The following is a 14,582-nucleotide window of genomic DNA, read 5'->3' as shown; positions in this document are numbered from 1 at the left end:
TATGATCTCGTAAGTTCAATACTAAGTTAGTAATAAATTAATATATTAATCAAGATAGACATCTAACAATACTCTTTAACGTCTAGGTAGTGTAAAATAATATTTTACTTTCAAGAACTTAGAAAAATATATAATATTTCCTCCATTATTACAACTCATGGTTAACTTTAGAGTATGATATTATTGTTAAACTCTATTAAGTTAACCTATCATGAATGATTTAAAAAACTTATTTCTTTTTTTAATCAATTTTCTTAGCTAGGACATTATTTTATTATAGAACTCAAACTCATTATTAAGAGTTGATAGATTTCTTCTTGATTTATCATTAATTCTACAAGCATATGATTATATCCAATATTTATTTAACTAGCACCCTAAGACATTAGGTGTCTAAAATTAAAATACAATGAATTACTTGTTACTTACTATGATAATCTCATATCAAAGAAAAATATTTAATTTTTTCTTGAAAGATTTTTATTAACAAATTAAGATAATGCAAACCATTAAAAATCCTCAATTAAGTCAATTCAATTGATCATACTCACATATACATCATCAATATAAGTAATTTAATGAATAAAATATAATAATCTTTATCTAATAAAACATTCACATTATATTGATGTATCCAAATTTATTATTGTCTCATATATACAACAATCCTATGATCAAGAACAATTTAAATTAAAATAATAAAAGATTTTTATTTCTCATTATCACAATCTCTATTATGAAAACAAGTTTATAATTTTAATCAAGAACTTTATCAAATTATCTATTTAACAAATATGTATATACAATAACAATAACACTTCATTAAATCGAATGTGATTGCATGATGAATTGGATATTAAGCATATTTAATTATTCTCCCACATTAATCCCAAAGAAAAAAATGGGGGTTTAAAAGTTTGGATGAGCATGTGACATTTTCTTTAGGACCAAAATTGCGATACAATCTGTTACGAGCAATGAAACTGAATTCTTACATGACTGAACATATCCCATATTTCCAGGGATTGTGTAACTTTTAACCAAACTTTATCTTCTTGATTAACTAAACCAAGATGTTATTTTGAACTCTATAACAAGACTAGTTGGTAAACTGGAAAGACGATACTTGTGAAAAAAATGGGCAAATTTAAAATCGATTTGTGCCCAGAAGCACTATGCTAGCTTCATCTTTCAAGGTCCTTCACTGTCTTTCTGAGCTAATTTGCAATAATTTCAACAAAACAACTGCCCTCCGTTGTCATCAGCTAATGATCATCTTATTAAAAAACTCAGCTTGCTCGTGGAAATACTCCATCAATTCATCCTTTGTCACCCAGACAAAATCCTCACATTTTCCAATGTTGAACTTGTTTTTAGCAATTACTTGCGACTTGAAGAAGAATTTCTGACAAAAGATTTCACCAAAGAGAAAGAATGAGCAATTATAATAAATTTTTACAAGACAGAAGCAATGGAAAGGCTAGTTTTGGAATTATGTGGTATAATAAAACAAAGAAAAGGCCTACGAACTTCAATAAAATGCCGATGCATACTGATATAAATAAACATATTGAAATATGTCAACTTTCCATTAGTAGACCAGAAGTACCACAAATTTCCCATAAATATACCTTATAAGATGTGGATCCAGACTGGTCTTCTGTAGGCTGAACAACCATATGGCCCATTGGAGCATTTCCAACAAAATATGTATTAGAAAGATCTCCTATGACTGATTTCAATGCAGACTCCGCACACTACAAAATGTCAAAAGTTAATACGGAAAAGAAGATAAGGAATAAAAGAGGAAAGCCATATAACAATGTTCACCTTGCGCATGGTGTCCTCAGATTCATAAACTTTTTCAGGAAAATGCCACACACGCTTCCCACTTGGAGTCCCATATGCATTACCGTAGACAAGAAGGTAGAGTCTTTTGTCGAGAGCTCTTTGTAATGACCTAAGTAGAAAAGTAGTAACTGGTAAGAGAATATGCAATAAGGCAGCAATTGTGCCTGAAAGAAAATTCAATTCTTTAAAAAAAAAAAATAATAATAACAGGGATGGGCCTAAATAAGTTACTCTGTCTCCTTAAAGCATTCAAATTAGAGTTATAATATTCATCCATCCCATTTTGGGATGGATTGGGATGAGAGAGATGTAGAGAAAAGAAAAAAACTAGAGAAAGTAAAAGAAATAATAAGTGATGTGATAGAAGAGAAAAAAGAAAAATGAGGTGGAAGTGAGTTATAGTATAAGAAAAAGTGGATGTATGATGAGGATTATTATTCAAATTATATTTAGCTTTGACTTTGTTGCCCGAGTCACAATGAGGATTGATCCTTGCCCTAGTGTAAGAGTATATCAGTAAAAACTAACAACAGCTGTATGACATTACCAAGAAGGCTTTCATAAAGACTAACGGTGAGTACAACCTAAATACCCGAATGGGATGCTTGCATCAACATTATATAATCACCAATTAGTCAAAGCTAAATTCATTCAATCACCAATAAAGCAGATAGGAGAATAAAAAATAGAAAATGGAATCTAAATTAATAATCCTTGATAATTACCAAAATAAAATAGACAAGTGTCAACTTTCAAAGAAGTTGAGGACAAGATAAGAATTAAATTAATATATCAATGGAGAATTCACAAGGATTGACATGATGGCCTCTCTATTATAGCATTCATTTTCCTTCATATATTCCAGAGATTGAAATAAAACATTTTCTTACTGTAAATTACACATGTACTCAGTCTACTCAAATTGGTGCATACCTTCGATCATTGTTTTTGTCAGCCTCAGTGACTCGTGGTGCAGGGACATAGTCAATCTGATAATCACCTTTCCCCCTGGAAGTAGCATCTTTTTAATGAGAATATATGAAAAGAAGGACCTATCCGTACTGCCAGCTGTGCTAACTCTTTAATAGATCAATGCATGCATGTGGGAAAAGAGGATGTGAGAAAGATGCAAAAAGAAACAAATTTCTTTTTATCATTGCATCATTATCACTGCCAGTGAGTCGATTCCAGCCAAACAAGTTAAATAATTCACAACGGTATCATTCATTTTATACGCTTTTAGGTAGAGAAAGAAAAGACCAATACACTTAGATTGACATCAATTTGATATAATATAATTTAATAATTTTACACAAAATATAATGAGTAACCCTTATTTATATCAGTGTTAGACCATAATCCTAATTAAATAAGGAAAGAAAACATGAAATAAATAAGAATATGAAAACCAAACCTAAGAGATAATAAGAAAATATGTAAACTACTCCTAACTCCTAAGAGATAAATTAAGAATTTTTTAAATAAGTCTAAAGATATAGTTGGACACTTTTCATATATTTTAATATTCCTCCTTATGCCAACTACACAAGGTTGAGAACACAACTCTCGGATGCTGGAGATGTTGGCAATACGTGCGCCGCTAGAAAGACAACTCAATAAGATGGTTGTAACGGTCATCAACCTGAAGAACTGGTTGGAGTGTTGCATGACCAACGAAGAAGAGATTTAATTGGAACGACAATCGAAGGTAATTTCCTAGCAAGCAAATTATACACAAGAACTAAAACTTCTTCAAATTCACCAAGAACAACAACCGGAAGCTTTATGCCAAAAGAAACTTTTTTTGATACCCAAAAATTGAATTAAGACTAAGGTTGTTGTGCATCATAGTCAAGAAAAATGACAAGTCAGATCGCACAGGATGGACAGAACTATTCTTATACTATGTTGAAATGTACAAGCTACAAAGGAAGGAAAAGGAAATAAAAGAAACTATAAACACTAAGATTGATATTGACTTTATATAATATTAGTGGAGTCAAAGTACTTTGTGCCTCTATAAAATTATCAATATTACTTATCAATGTTTGGAAGTGTTTAAAAATATACTTATTAGATCAATTGGTGTTGTGTTTGATCCTCAAACCTAAAGATTTTGAATTCGAGTCTTATGTTTGTAAAAATAATTAATTTTAATATTATTTTTTATAATTAAAAAATTTAAGGGTAAAATTGTTTAAAAAATGTGTATACCAAATAGAAGAATCCCCTTTATTATATGTTATAGATATTATAGATATAATATGTTACAATACGATAAAAATATAAGCATAAATTGTTTTTATACTAATACTATTTCGCTATCCTAATTAAATAAGGAAACAAATCATGGAATATAAATAAATATGAAAAACAATCCTAAAGAGATAATAAGGGAATATTGAAACTATACCTAAGAGATAATATAAATACTCTAAGATATAATCAGGATATTATTGGATGTTTTTCATTTAATTCAAGTTTTCAACAATTATTTTTTTACTGTCTTGTCTTTTTTATTCCCCTCTTTATTTTAATCATGTACATTAGTTTATGATATTTCACTGGTCTTGAGAAATAATGAAATGAATTTTTATAAACTATAGCAAATCAGAAATACACTCAATGATCATTTTCCGTTTTCTATTGAATATATGGATAAATGCCTCCTCACAACCATTTGACAGAATTCACATAAAATAGAACTTTGACAAAAAAAACAAGGCCTTTTACTATTCAAGTATTTATCTTTTAAACTTTCATGAAACTTGCAAATATATTTTTTGAATATATACCATTAAAGTGCCATCTAATGATCTCTCTCTTTTCAATTAATTAAGTTAAACAACCAAAATAAATAAACTATACACATAGTCTTGTATACTTATACCTTGCATCAGATTTGTCCAGAAATTCATCAGGATATCTGCGTTGATATTGTTGTCGCCATCGAAACCTAACCACCCAAACCCCAGAAAAAGAAAACAGAAAAAAAAAAAAAAAAAAAGATAGGCAGTTACCATAATAATCACCGCTAAATCAGGTTCTTCAAGTTTATTAGGCAAACCACAACAAAATCATTTGACCAGTAAATATTAATCAGCAAATCCTCATGTTTCAGGCTTCACTTCATCTTCTCATTTTTAAAATTAGAAGTGAAAGAAAGTGCAGATATTTAATATCAAATATTATTAATTTTTAATTTATTATATAATTTGGGCAAACAATAATTCACTGAAGACACAAGAGTACAGGACTGTGAACCAGAATACTAGTTCTTCCTTATTTTCATTTAGATAATATGAGGTGCAAAATAGGATACTGAGCACTAGAATTTATATTAAACTACTTCCCCCTGCACCTAGTTTGCAAATCACTAAATTCACAAATGTGAGTCTAAGTTCAATACTTTGACTTGACATGACATCCTTTCCTTCTCAACAGTCCTCCAGCAGCAACACACCTTTTTCCTTAAAAATGGATTTCATCTTCCATGACTAAAAGTCCAAGACTAAATAAAAGTCAAGTCTCCAATTCATTTCATCTTAATTAGGTATATTTTTTATCCAAGCACAGTATAATATCAAAGTCAATGAAAGCAGAGAGAAAGTTACGAGAATTCTTGAAATGCATAAACTACAGGGTCAATTTTGGGAATGACCACTGGCAGTCTCTCAAAGAGCACAGAAGCAACAAGATTCTCAGAGCTTGTGCTGAATCCTCGCCTTGTCAAGAGAGGTCGAATGAATGACATCTTCATCCTGGATGTATGCAAAACCATCAGATGCACAAAAAGAAGCAAAACAAATAAATGGACAAACAGAGAGAGGGAGGGACTGCACTCTTTCATAGAAATGTGAAGGTCTGGTTTCTTGTGGAAAATATTTTCTATTTCATACTTCTCATTTTCATTATTTCTTTCCAATTTTTTTCTCAGAAAAATTTGGAAAACACTTTCATGCGAGTACATAATAATGCCGGGATTTCTTATAGATTGAGCAAAGGTTTGATGTGCCATCACATTCGGTGATTCAGTCATGAAACTACCAAGCACTAAAGAGTGAAGACAACTACAATAGTCATAGCCTTATAGGCATAATAGCATCCAAAAATATGCTACATTCTATATTACAGATCACATGTACATATACCCAAGGTAGTGAAAATTAAATTTAAAAAATCCAAGTGGCCAAACCTCTAATCTTCATCTTAACAAATACTTGAATTAATTTAATAACAAATTTCCTACGGATGTCCCTGTCCTTTATTTGGGCGGATTGGGGGGGGTAGGGGGTTAAGCTCCTATGGATGCCTTTACAGCTTAGTTACCAATGCAGTTAACATAAAAATGACATTCATCAGCTGTTACTGTTGTAGATAAAGAAAAAATAACAGAGTTTATGTTTTTAAAAATTCACATCCTATACTCTAAGAGGACTGATCAACAGCTTCTAACTTCACATATCAGTGCTCAAATTTCAAAAAAAAAAAATCTTACTAAACACAGTACTAACAAGTAACAACATGAGCTTGAAATTCTCTTCATTTCATGCTATATCAGAACCTGACGCTGATTAAAATAAAGTATCCAAAAAAGCAAGTGACAACTCTAATTGCTCCAAACACAACATAAATTCAAAACCTTTCCAATACAAAATTGATTTGCTTTCATGGATTGCATTGAATTCTATGCAACACCGTTTCACTCTCTAATGAATTTTGGGGTTTCCTTCGGCTCAGAATCTATTAAATGGGGATACTGGGAGTGCTGTTCTAAATTACCAATCACAAAGCAGAGATAACATAACAGGAGATAGAAATCCCCAAAGAAAAGAGCTTTCCTACCTTAACCAAAGAATGAAGCATATCACTCCATAATATCTTTCTATTTGGGGCAAAATATGAGATAGCTGTTGCAGTTGCAGCAATGAGAATTGATAACTGGAGAGGGGAAGAAGGATTTTAAACGTACAAGAGATACCAAAGGCAAAAATCAAGGGTTAATTGATGCCATTTTCAAGTCACTTAATTTTTCTCTCTTTGCAAATAAAAGACCAAAGACTCCTCCATTTTTATTAAGATCGCTATGTGTGTCTCTGTATATGTGTATAAAGAGACAAAGAGATAAAATTACACTGGTGTAAATTATCACAACAAACAACTACACTATTCAATAACTTCTAATTGAATAATTTTATCTTAAATTTGTTTAACATAGATCATCTCTCATATCCCTGAATCAAATTACATTGACGTAACCTGCACAATTTAGTAACTTCTAATTGGATAATTTTATTTCAAATTCCCATTTTTATTATGAGTTTAAATAATTATACTTGGGTAGTTTTCATTTTGAGGAAAATAGTCTTACCATGTTTTATTGCATTTCTTGTTCCCATTATGAGGGATGGGAAAATTAGATTCTTACAAGAATGTGAGAAGTTATTTTCCAACTCAATTATAACTTCCACTTCTGCACTTAATTATTTCAATTATTTTAAATTTTAAAAATATCCCTATGAATGTTAAAATCTAACCAAACATTTTTAAACAGAAATGTGATAGACATGCAACAATTTATATTACAATTTGTACATTATTTTTTTTTTTTTTGTCTATCACTCTCCCAGTCTCCATCACATCATTTATTACATCTCAAAATTCTCTCTCTTTACTCTACTAAATGTACAAACTATTATACAATTAGTTGTTAAAATACCATTTCTCTTTTAAATATACTCAAGAATAACATTCTTGGATATTATATTCCTAACATTGAGATTTCTGGCAATGTAATATGATACCTAGAAAAATGCTTGAAACAAAGGCCTCCCAGAAATGTCAAAATGTAGCCAAACATATTTTTCAAATTTCATTTCCCTAGGAATAACATTCCTAGTTACAATATTCCTAGAAATTCAATATTGTACTTTAACAAACGCCCCCTAAGAGCATACACAATGGTTGTATCTTAAAGATGTATCTTATATCACTTTATTGGACCTCACATTATCATATCAAATTTAAGTAACTCATAAGAAACTCACTATACTTTTACTCCAATGGCAAAATTTTAAACAACTCATAAGCTACTCACATTTTTGTTAGGTAAGAAAGCAGAAACATGTTAATAAAACCAGCCATTTAGGCGGATCCAGCCATATAGGCGGCAACAAATAAATAAAACTAGCTAGATGATGATAGACAAAGAAAGAAAAGAAAGTAGACAACACAAGAATTTTACGTGGTTCACCCTTACACTAGGGCTACATCCACGGGACCAACTCCGAAAATATTTTATTACCACCTTCCACAAATTGTGGGAATACAGAACTCTTCACTCAACAAACACTCACTCTACAAGAGGAAACTTGTGTTTTTGAGTAATTTCTGAGTTGATTTACAAGTGAAATGGGGAGGCCTATTTATAGTTGAAGCTCCAAGGACAATCTCGTAAATATCCTAAAGCTTAGGGGCAAAATCGTAATTTTCCCTTTTGATTTTTTTTCACCAGCACCGAAAGTTGTTTGGCTGGTTTTGGTGGCTGGATTCTTCTACAAATCTCCCCCTCCAGCCACAGTCATCCCGACAAGCTCGATACATCGTCTGAGCTTTTCTCTGGTCACATTCTTTGTTAGCATATCAGCAGCATTTCTATCTGTATGAATCTTCTTTAACTGGAATAACTGCTTTTCAATGGCCAATCTGATCCAGTGATACCTTACATCAATATGTTTAGTCCGAGAGTGGTACATAGTATTCTTGCTCAAGTCTAAAGCACTTTGACTATCGCAATAAACTATGTATTCCTCTTGCTTCAACCCTAGTTCTTGAAGAAATTTCTTCATCCACAACATCTCCTTTCCAGCTTCAGTAGCCGCAACATATTCTGCTTCAGTTGTGGATAAGGAAATGCATTTTTGCAACTTAGATTGCCATGATATAGCTCCCCCTGAAAAAGTAAATATATATCCTGAAGTGGATTTTCTATCATCAAGGTCTCCAGCCATATCTGCATCTGTATAGCCTTCAAGAATTGATTTGGCTCCTCCAAATCTTAAACACAGTTTGGATGTTCCTCTCAAGTATCTCAAGATCCATTTTACTGCTTCCCAATGTGTCTTCCCGGGATTTGATAAATATCTACTCACGACGCCAACAGCATGAGCGATATCTGGTCTTGTACACACCATAGCGTACATTAAGCTTCCGACTGCTGAAGAGTATGGAATTGTTGACATTTTCTCCCTTATTGTTGGACATGATTTCTTGCTGAGTTTGAAATGCCCAACAAGTGGTGTAATAACAGGCTTAGCATTTTTCATATTGAACCTCTCTAGAACCCGTTCAATATATCTTTCTTGTGATAACCACAATTTTCCTGCTTTCCTATCTCTGATGATGTCCATTCCTAAGATATGCTTTGCTGCGCCCATGTCCTTCATGTCAAATGCCTTTGACAATTCTACTTTCAGATTTTTGATCATTTGAACATCTTGGCCTACAATTAGCATATCATCCACATATAGGAGAAGGATAAGGAATTTACCATTTGGATATCTGTTGATATACACACAAGGATCTGCATCTGTTCTTTTGAAACCTTGACTCTTTATGAATGAGTCAAACTTCTTATACCATTGTCGTGGAGCTTGTTTTAATCCATACAAGCTCTTTTTCAACTTGCAAACCATATCCTCTTTTCCTTTGACCTCAAAGCCTTCAGGTTGCTCCATATAGATCTCTTCATCTAAATCACCATGCAAAAATGTTGTCTTTACATCAAGCTGCTCCAACTCCAGATCCATGCTTGCTACTAGTCCTAGTATGACTCTGATAGAACACATTTTAACAACTGGAGAAAAGATTTCTTCAAAGTCAATACCTTGCTTTTGGCTGAAACCCTTTACCACGAGTCTCGCTTTATGTCTGACTAGCTTATCACCGTCTTTCTTTAGTTTGAATACCCATTTATTTTTGAGTACTCTTCTTCCTTTTGGCAGCTGTACTAATTCATATGTATTGTTCCTTTTTAAAGAATCCATCTCCTCTTGCATTGCCTTCACCCAGCAGCCTTTGTCTTTATGAGACTGCACTTCTTGGAAGCTTTCAGGCTCTCCCTCATCAGCAATGAGGATGTATTCAGAACTGGGGTACTTTGTAGATGGTTGGCGTTCTCTGGTAGATCTTCTTATTTGTGGTTCTACTTGCCCAGAGGTATAGGATGGCTCCCCCTGCTCATTAGCCTCTGTATCAGGTACAACAACTTCTTCATCTACGCTTTCTTCATCCCCAAAAACTGGCTCTTCTGTCTCATGTTCTGGTTCTTGGGTTTGTCTTCCATCAGTGGCACATTCTGATGGAACATGAGATGTTGGATTAACACCATCTTCCATAGGTTTTGCAGCTTCCCCACCTTTTAGATCTTCTATCGTCTCGTGCTCATGGAATATTACGTCTCTGCTTCTGACAATTCTCTTCCTTTCTGGATCCCATAGCTTGTAACCAAATTCCTCATTTCCGTATCCAACAAAAACACAAGGAATGGCTTTATCATCCAGCTTTGATCTTTGTTCCTTTGGCACGTGCATAAATGCTTTGCAGCCAAAGACTTTCAGATGAGAGTAACTTACTTCTTTTCCTGCCCAAACTCTCTCTGGAATATCAAAACCCAATGGTACTGATGGTAATCTGTTGATGAGATAGACAGCAGTCTGTACAGCTTCTCCCCAAAATGGCTTTGGTAGTTTAGCCATTCTGAGCATACATCGTACCTTCTCCACAATTGTACGATTCATCCGTTCTGCAATGCCATTGTGTTGAGGTGTGCCAGGAACAGTTTTCTCGTGACGAATACCATACTTGGAGCAATAATCTTTAAACTCCTTTGAGATGTATTCTCCACCATTATCTGTTCGGATACACTTCAACTGTTTTCCTGTTTCCCTTTCTACCATGGCATGAAACTGCTGAAAACATTGGAATACCTGACTTTTTGCTTGTAGCAGGTATACCCATGTCTTTCGTGAAGCATCATCAATAAATGTGACAAAGTATTTATTGCCACCAAGTGATTCTACCTCCATGGGACCACATACATCAGAATGTACTAGCTCCAACTTATTCTTTTTCCGATTGGAGCTCTTTTTGAATGATACTCTATGATGCTTACCGAATACGCAATAATCACAAGGGTTCAAAAAATCTCCTTTGGCTTGAGGAATAAGGGACTGCTTGGCCAAAAGTTGTAATCCTTTCTCACTTATGTGCGCCAGTCGTCTGTGCCATAAATTAGGTGAAGCATCATTTTCCACTGCATTTAGTTGTCCTTTACACACCTTTACATATGTCTTGTAAAGCGTGCAACATAACTTCCCTTTTGCTACCACCAAGCTTCCCTTGGTGAGTTTCCATCTGCCACCTTTCATGGAATGTTCATATCCTTCCTTGTCCAGCACATTCACAGAAATCAGGTTCAAACGTATATCTGGAATATGCCGCACATCTTTTAGTATTAATGTGCACCCAACACCAGTTTGTAAGTGGATGTCACCAATTCCCACTATTTGTGAAGTACTTTTGTTCCCCATGTTCACGTGGCCAAAATCTCCTTTTCTGTAGGTGGTAAAGTATTCCCTCTTGGGAACACAATGGTATGAGGCAGCCGAGTCGATAATCCATTCCTCATCTGGTTCTGCAATATGACAACACTCTCCTTGATTACATAAGAGTGTTATTTCATCATCACTGGCTGATGTTGCTGCTGCAGTGTTTCTGTCATTTGCCTGATTCTTGTCCTGGATTTCCTTCTTCAGGAATCTACAATTTTTCTTGAGATGGCCTGGCTTGCCACAGTTGTAGCAACTGCGTCTCTCCCTGGACTTGGAATGATCTCTATGCCCTCTTGGTGTTCTGCTTTTACTTCGACTCCTGCGTTCTGTGACAAGAGCATGAGTCTCATTTTTGACAGCATCTCTTCTTCGGATCTCCTCATTGAGTATGCTATTTCTTACCATATTCAATGATACTTTGCCTTCTGGTGCAGAATTACTTAAGGATACTACTAAAGTATCCCAACTGTCTGGTAATGACCCCAAGAGTAGCAATGCTTGCATCTCATCTTCAAGCGTTAAGCCTGCTGAAATTAGTTGCATGACTAGGCCTTCGAAGTCATTCAGGTGCTCCGCTACGGCTCGTCCTTCTTGTAGTTTCAAATTCATGAGCTTTCGCATCATGAATATTTTTGATTGAGCATTCTTTGTCTCGTACATACTCTCTAGCTTCTTCCAAAGAACTTGGGGATCTGTTTCTTTGGACACTTGATTATAGAGAGTAATATCCACCCATTGACGGATGGTACTTAAAGTCTTCTTCTTTAATTTCTTCCAATCACCATCGGACATCTTTTCGGGCTTCGATCCATCGCCTTCAATTGGATCGTAAAGGTCCAATAAATTAAGACGATCCTCCATCATTGACTTCCACAATGAATAATTTGTTGCCGTCAATTTCACCATGGTGCCTGTGTTGCTCTCCATGACTTATCTGCTTCTTCTCGGATCGCTTCTGCAAACTTCTGCCAAATTGGTGATGAAGACCAATTTGCACTATTCACTATTCACGTAAATAGTATTTTTTTTTTTTTTCACAAAATACTATTTACTTGAACAGTACTCTCGCCAGCTGTTTAGCAAAAACAACCGGCTCTGATACCAGTTGTTAGGTAAGAAAGCAGAAACATGTTAATAAAACCAGCCATTTAGGCGGATCCAGCCATATAGGCGGCAACAAATAAATAAAACTAGCTAGATGATGATAGACAAAGAAAGAAAAGAAAGTAGACAACACAAGAATTTTACGTGGTTCACCCTTACACTAGGGCTACATCCACGGGACCAACTCCGAAAATATTTTATTACCACCTTCCACAAATTGTGGGAATACAGAACTCTTCACTCAACAAACACTCACTCTACAAGAGGAAACTTGTGTTTTTGAGTAATTTCTGAGTCGATTTACAAGTGAAATGGGGAGGCCTATTTATAGTTGAAGCTCCAAGGACAATCTCGTAAATATCCTAAAGCTTAGGGGCAAAATCGTAATTTTCCCTTTTGATTTTTTTTCACCAGCACCGAAAGTTGTTTGGCTGGTTTTGGTGGCTGGATTCTTCTACAATTTTTTCATTTTTTTTTATTAGTACATGAGTTTGTAAGATGGGTCTACCAAGTCTGAAAAAAAAGTTATTGTAAACAACCGTAACTCATAATCTTATAATTTTATGATCATAACATACGGTGCTTAAAATTAAGCAACTCAACATGCCACGTAGATTCTCTCTAATGGAAAAAAAAATTACGAACCGGTTGCTTAAGTTTAAGGTACTCTTAGGATACAACCAATATGGATGCTCTAAGGTAATAAACATAAAAGTACATTGAAAGAAGGTAATGAGAACCCTAACATGCTCCAATCCCATTCGAAATTCAGAGCACAGGCACTGGTGAGAGTGGAATTAGATGAAGTGCTCAAACTAAAGCAGAGAGAAGGACAGGAGACATTTCATCAAACACATTGCAAACAACTTAACTTCACGGAACCAACCACGACATTTTTCACCGTGAACGGGTCCCTCGACAATTTACAAAACCATGTGAAAAATGAAACGAACATCACACGCAATATGATGCTACTTGAATCACTGAAGCATGTTAAAAAATAAAATAAAGTGAGTTACCAGCGGCAGAACACGGAGGCGAGCCAACGCTGATGACGGCTTCAGTTCGTTACTGCCCCAAAGTTTCTTCAGAATATGAATCCCAACTTTTTCATGTTCATGTTTTCGTCTCCGTCTATGCTTCCGTGGACGCTTCTCATGACCTCATCAACCTTTAACGGGCCTTCACTTTCAGATAATGGGCCTCTCTGGGCTTTCGCTTTCAGATTTGGGCAACACCAATTCTCTCTGGTTGATGATATATACACTTCCATTTTTTTATACGTACACTCCCTTTTTTTAAAAAAAAATATTAAATTTCTAAATTATTCTTAATATTATTTAGAATATAAAAAAATATTTTGAAAAGTGTTTTTCAAAGGTTGATGATATATACACTTCCTTTTTTCTATAAGTACACCTCTTTTTCAAAAAAAAATAATTAAAATTTTAAAATATTCTTAATCTTTTGCTTTTTTTATTTATTTTATATTCACAACATTTAATTTAGTACTTTTTTTACGAATCTTTCTTTTTTCTTCTTTTTTTCTTTTTTCAATTTTTACATGCACCCCGTTATCTTTCCTTCACCCCATCTATTTTGGTAGCATGTAAAAATTGAAAGAGAAAAAAAAAAGTGTGAAAAAAAAGAAAAAAGTAAAAAATTGAAAGTTAAATGTATAAAATTAAAAAATATATGTATAATATTTTATAATTTTTTTAAAAAAATAAAGAAGGTGTACTTATAAAAAAAAACAGGAAGTGTATATATCATGAGCCTTTCGAAAAGAACTTTCTGTCAGAATAATTACGGAAAGTACTTTCCAGAATACTAAAATTACTATTCCGGAAATAATTTTCCGTCAAAATAATTATGGAAAATACTTTTCGTAACACTAGAATTACTATTGCGAAAAATTCTTTCCAGAATATTAACAGTGCGTGTATTTGTTACCATAATTCCGGAAAGAACTTTCCGTAATAGTAATTTTAGTGTTATGAAAAGTACTTTTCAGAA

At 33.8% G+C, this 14,582-nt stretch overlaps 1 protein-coding gene across 1 annotated transcript; it reads right to left on the bottom strand.

The window, feature by feature from the left end:
• Positions 1-849: 849 nt before the first annotated feature.
• On the bottom strand, positions 850-13,773 carry LOC109804534 (large ribosomal subunit protein mL46). The gene is made up of 7 exons (XM_020366381.3): positions 13,586-13,773; positions 5,466-5,612; positions 4,742-4,807; positions 2,785-2,859; positions 1,831-1,960; positions 1,632-1,757; positions 850-1,405 (listed from the first exon to the last, which is right to left on the bottom strand). The coding sequence occupies exons 2-7, from the start codon at positions 5,609-5,611 to the stop codon at positions 1,262-1,264; spliced, it is 687 nt and encodes a 228-aa protein (XP_020221970.1). The 5' UTR covers position 5,612; positions 13,586-13,773; the 3' UTR covers positions 850-1,261.
• Between the last annotated feature and the right edge of the window lie 809 nt (positions 13,774-14,582).

This window comes from Cajanus cajan, chromosome 1, assembly GCF_000230855.2.
Source record: "Cajanus cajan strain Asha chromosome 1, NIPB_CcT2T_4, whole genome shotgun sequence".
Classification (NCBI taxonomy): Eukaryota; Viridiplantae; Streptophyta; class Magnoliopsida; order Fabales; family Fabaceae; genus Cajanus; species Cajanus cajan.
Note: the sequence above shows the minus strand (reverse complement) of the source record. Positions and strands in the feature narration are given on the sequence as shown.

Coding starts and splice junctions, on each gene's coding strand:
- LOC109804534 (XM_020366381.3), bottom strand. CDS start 5,611: ATGAAGATGTCATTCATTCGACCTCTCTTGACAAGGCGAGGATTCAGC. Junction 1,961..2,784: donor GACAAAAACAATGATCGAAG/GTATGCACCAAT, acceptor TTTTCTACTTAG/GTCATTACAAAGAGCTCTCG. Junction 1,406..1,631: donor CTGGATCCACATCTTATAAG/GTATATTTATGG, acceptor ATCTTTTGTCAG/AAATTCTTCTTCAAGTCGCA.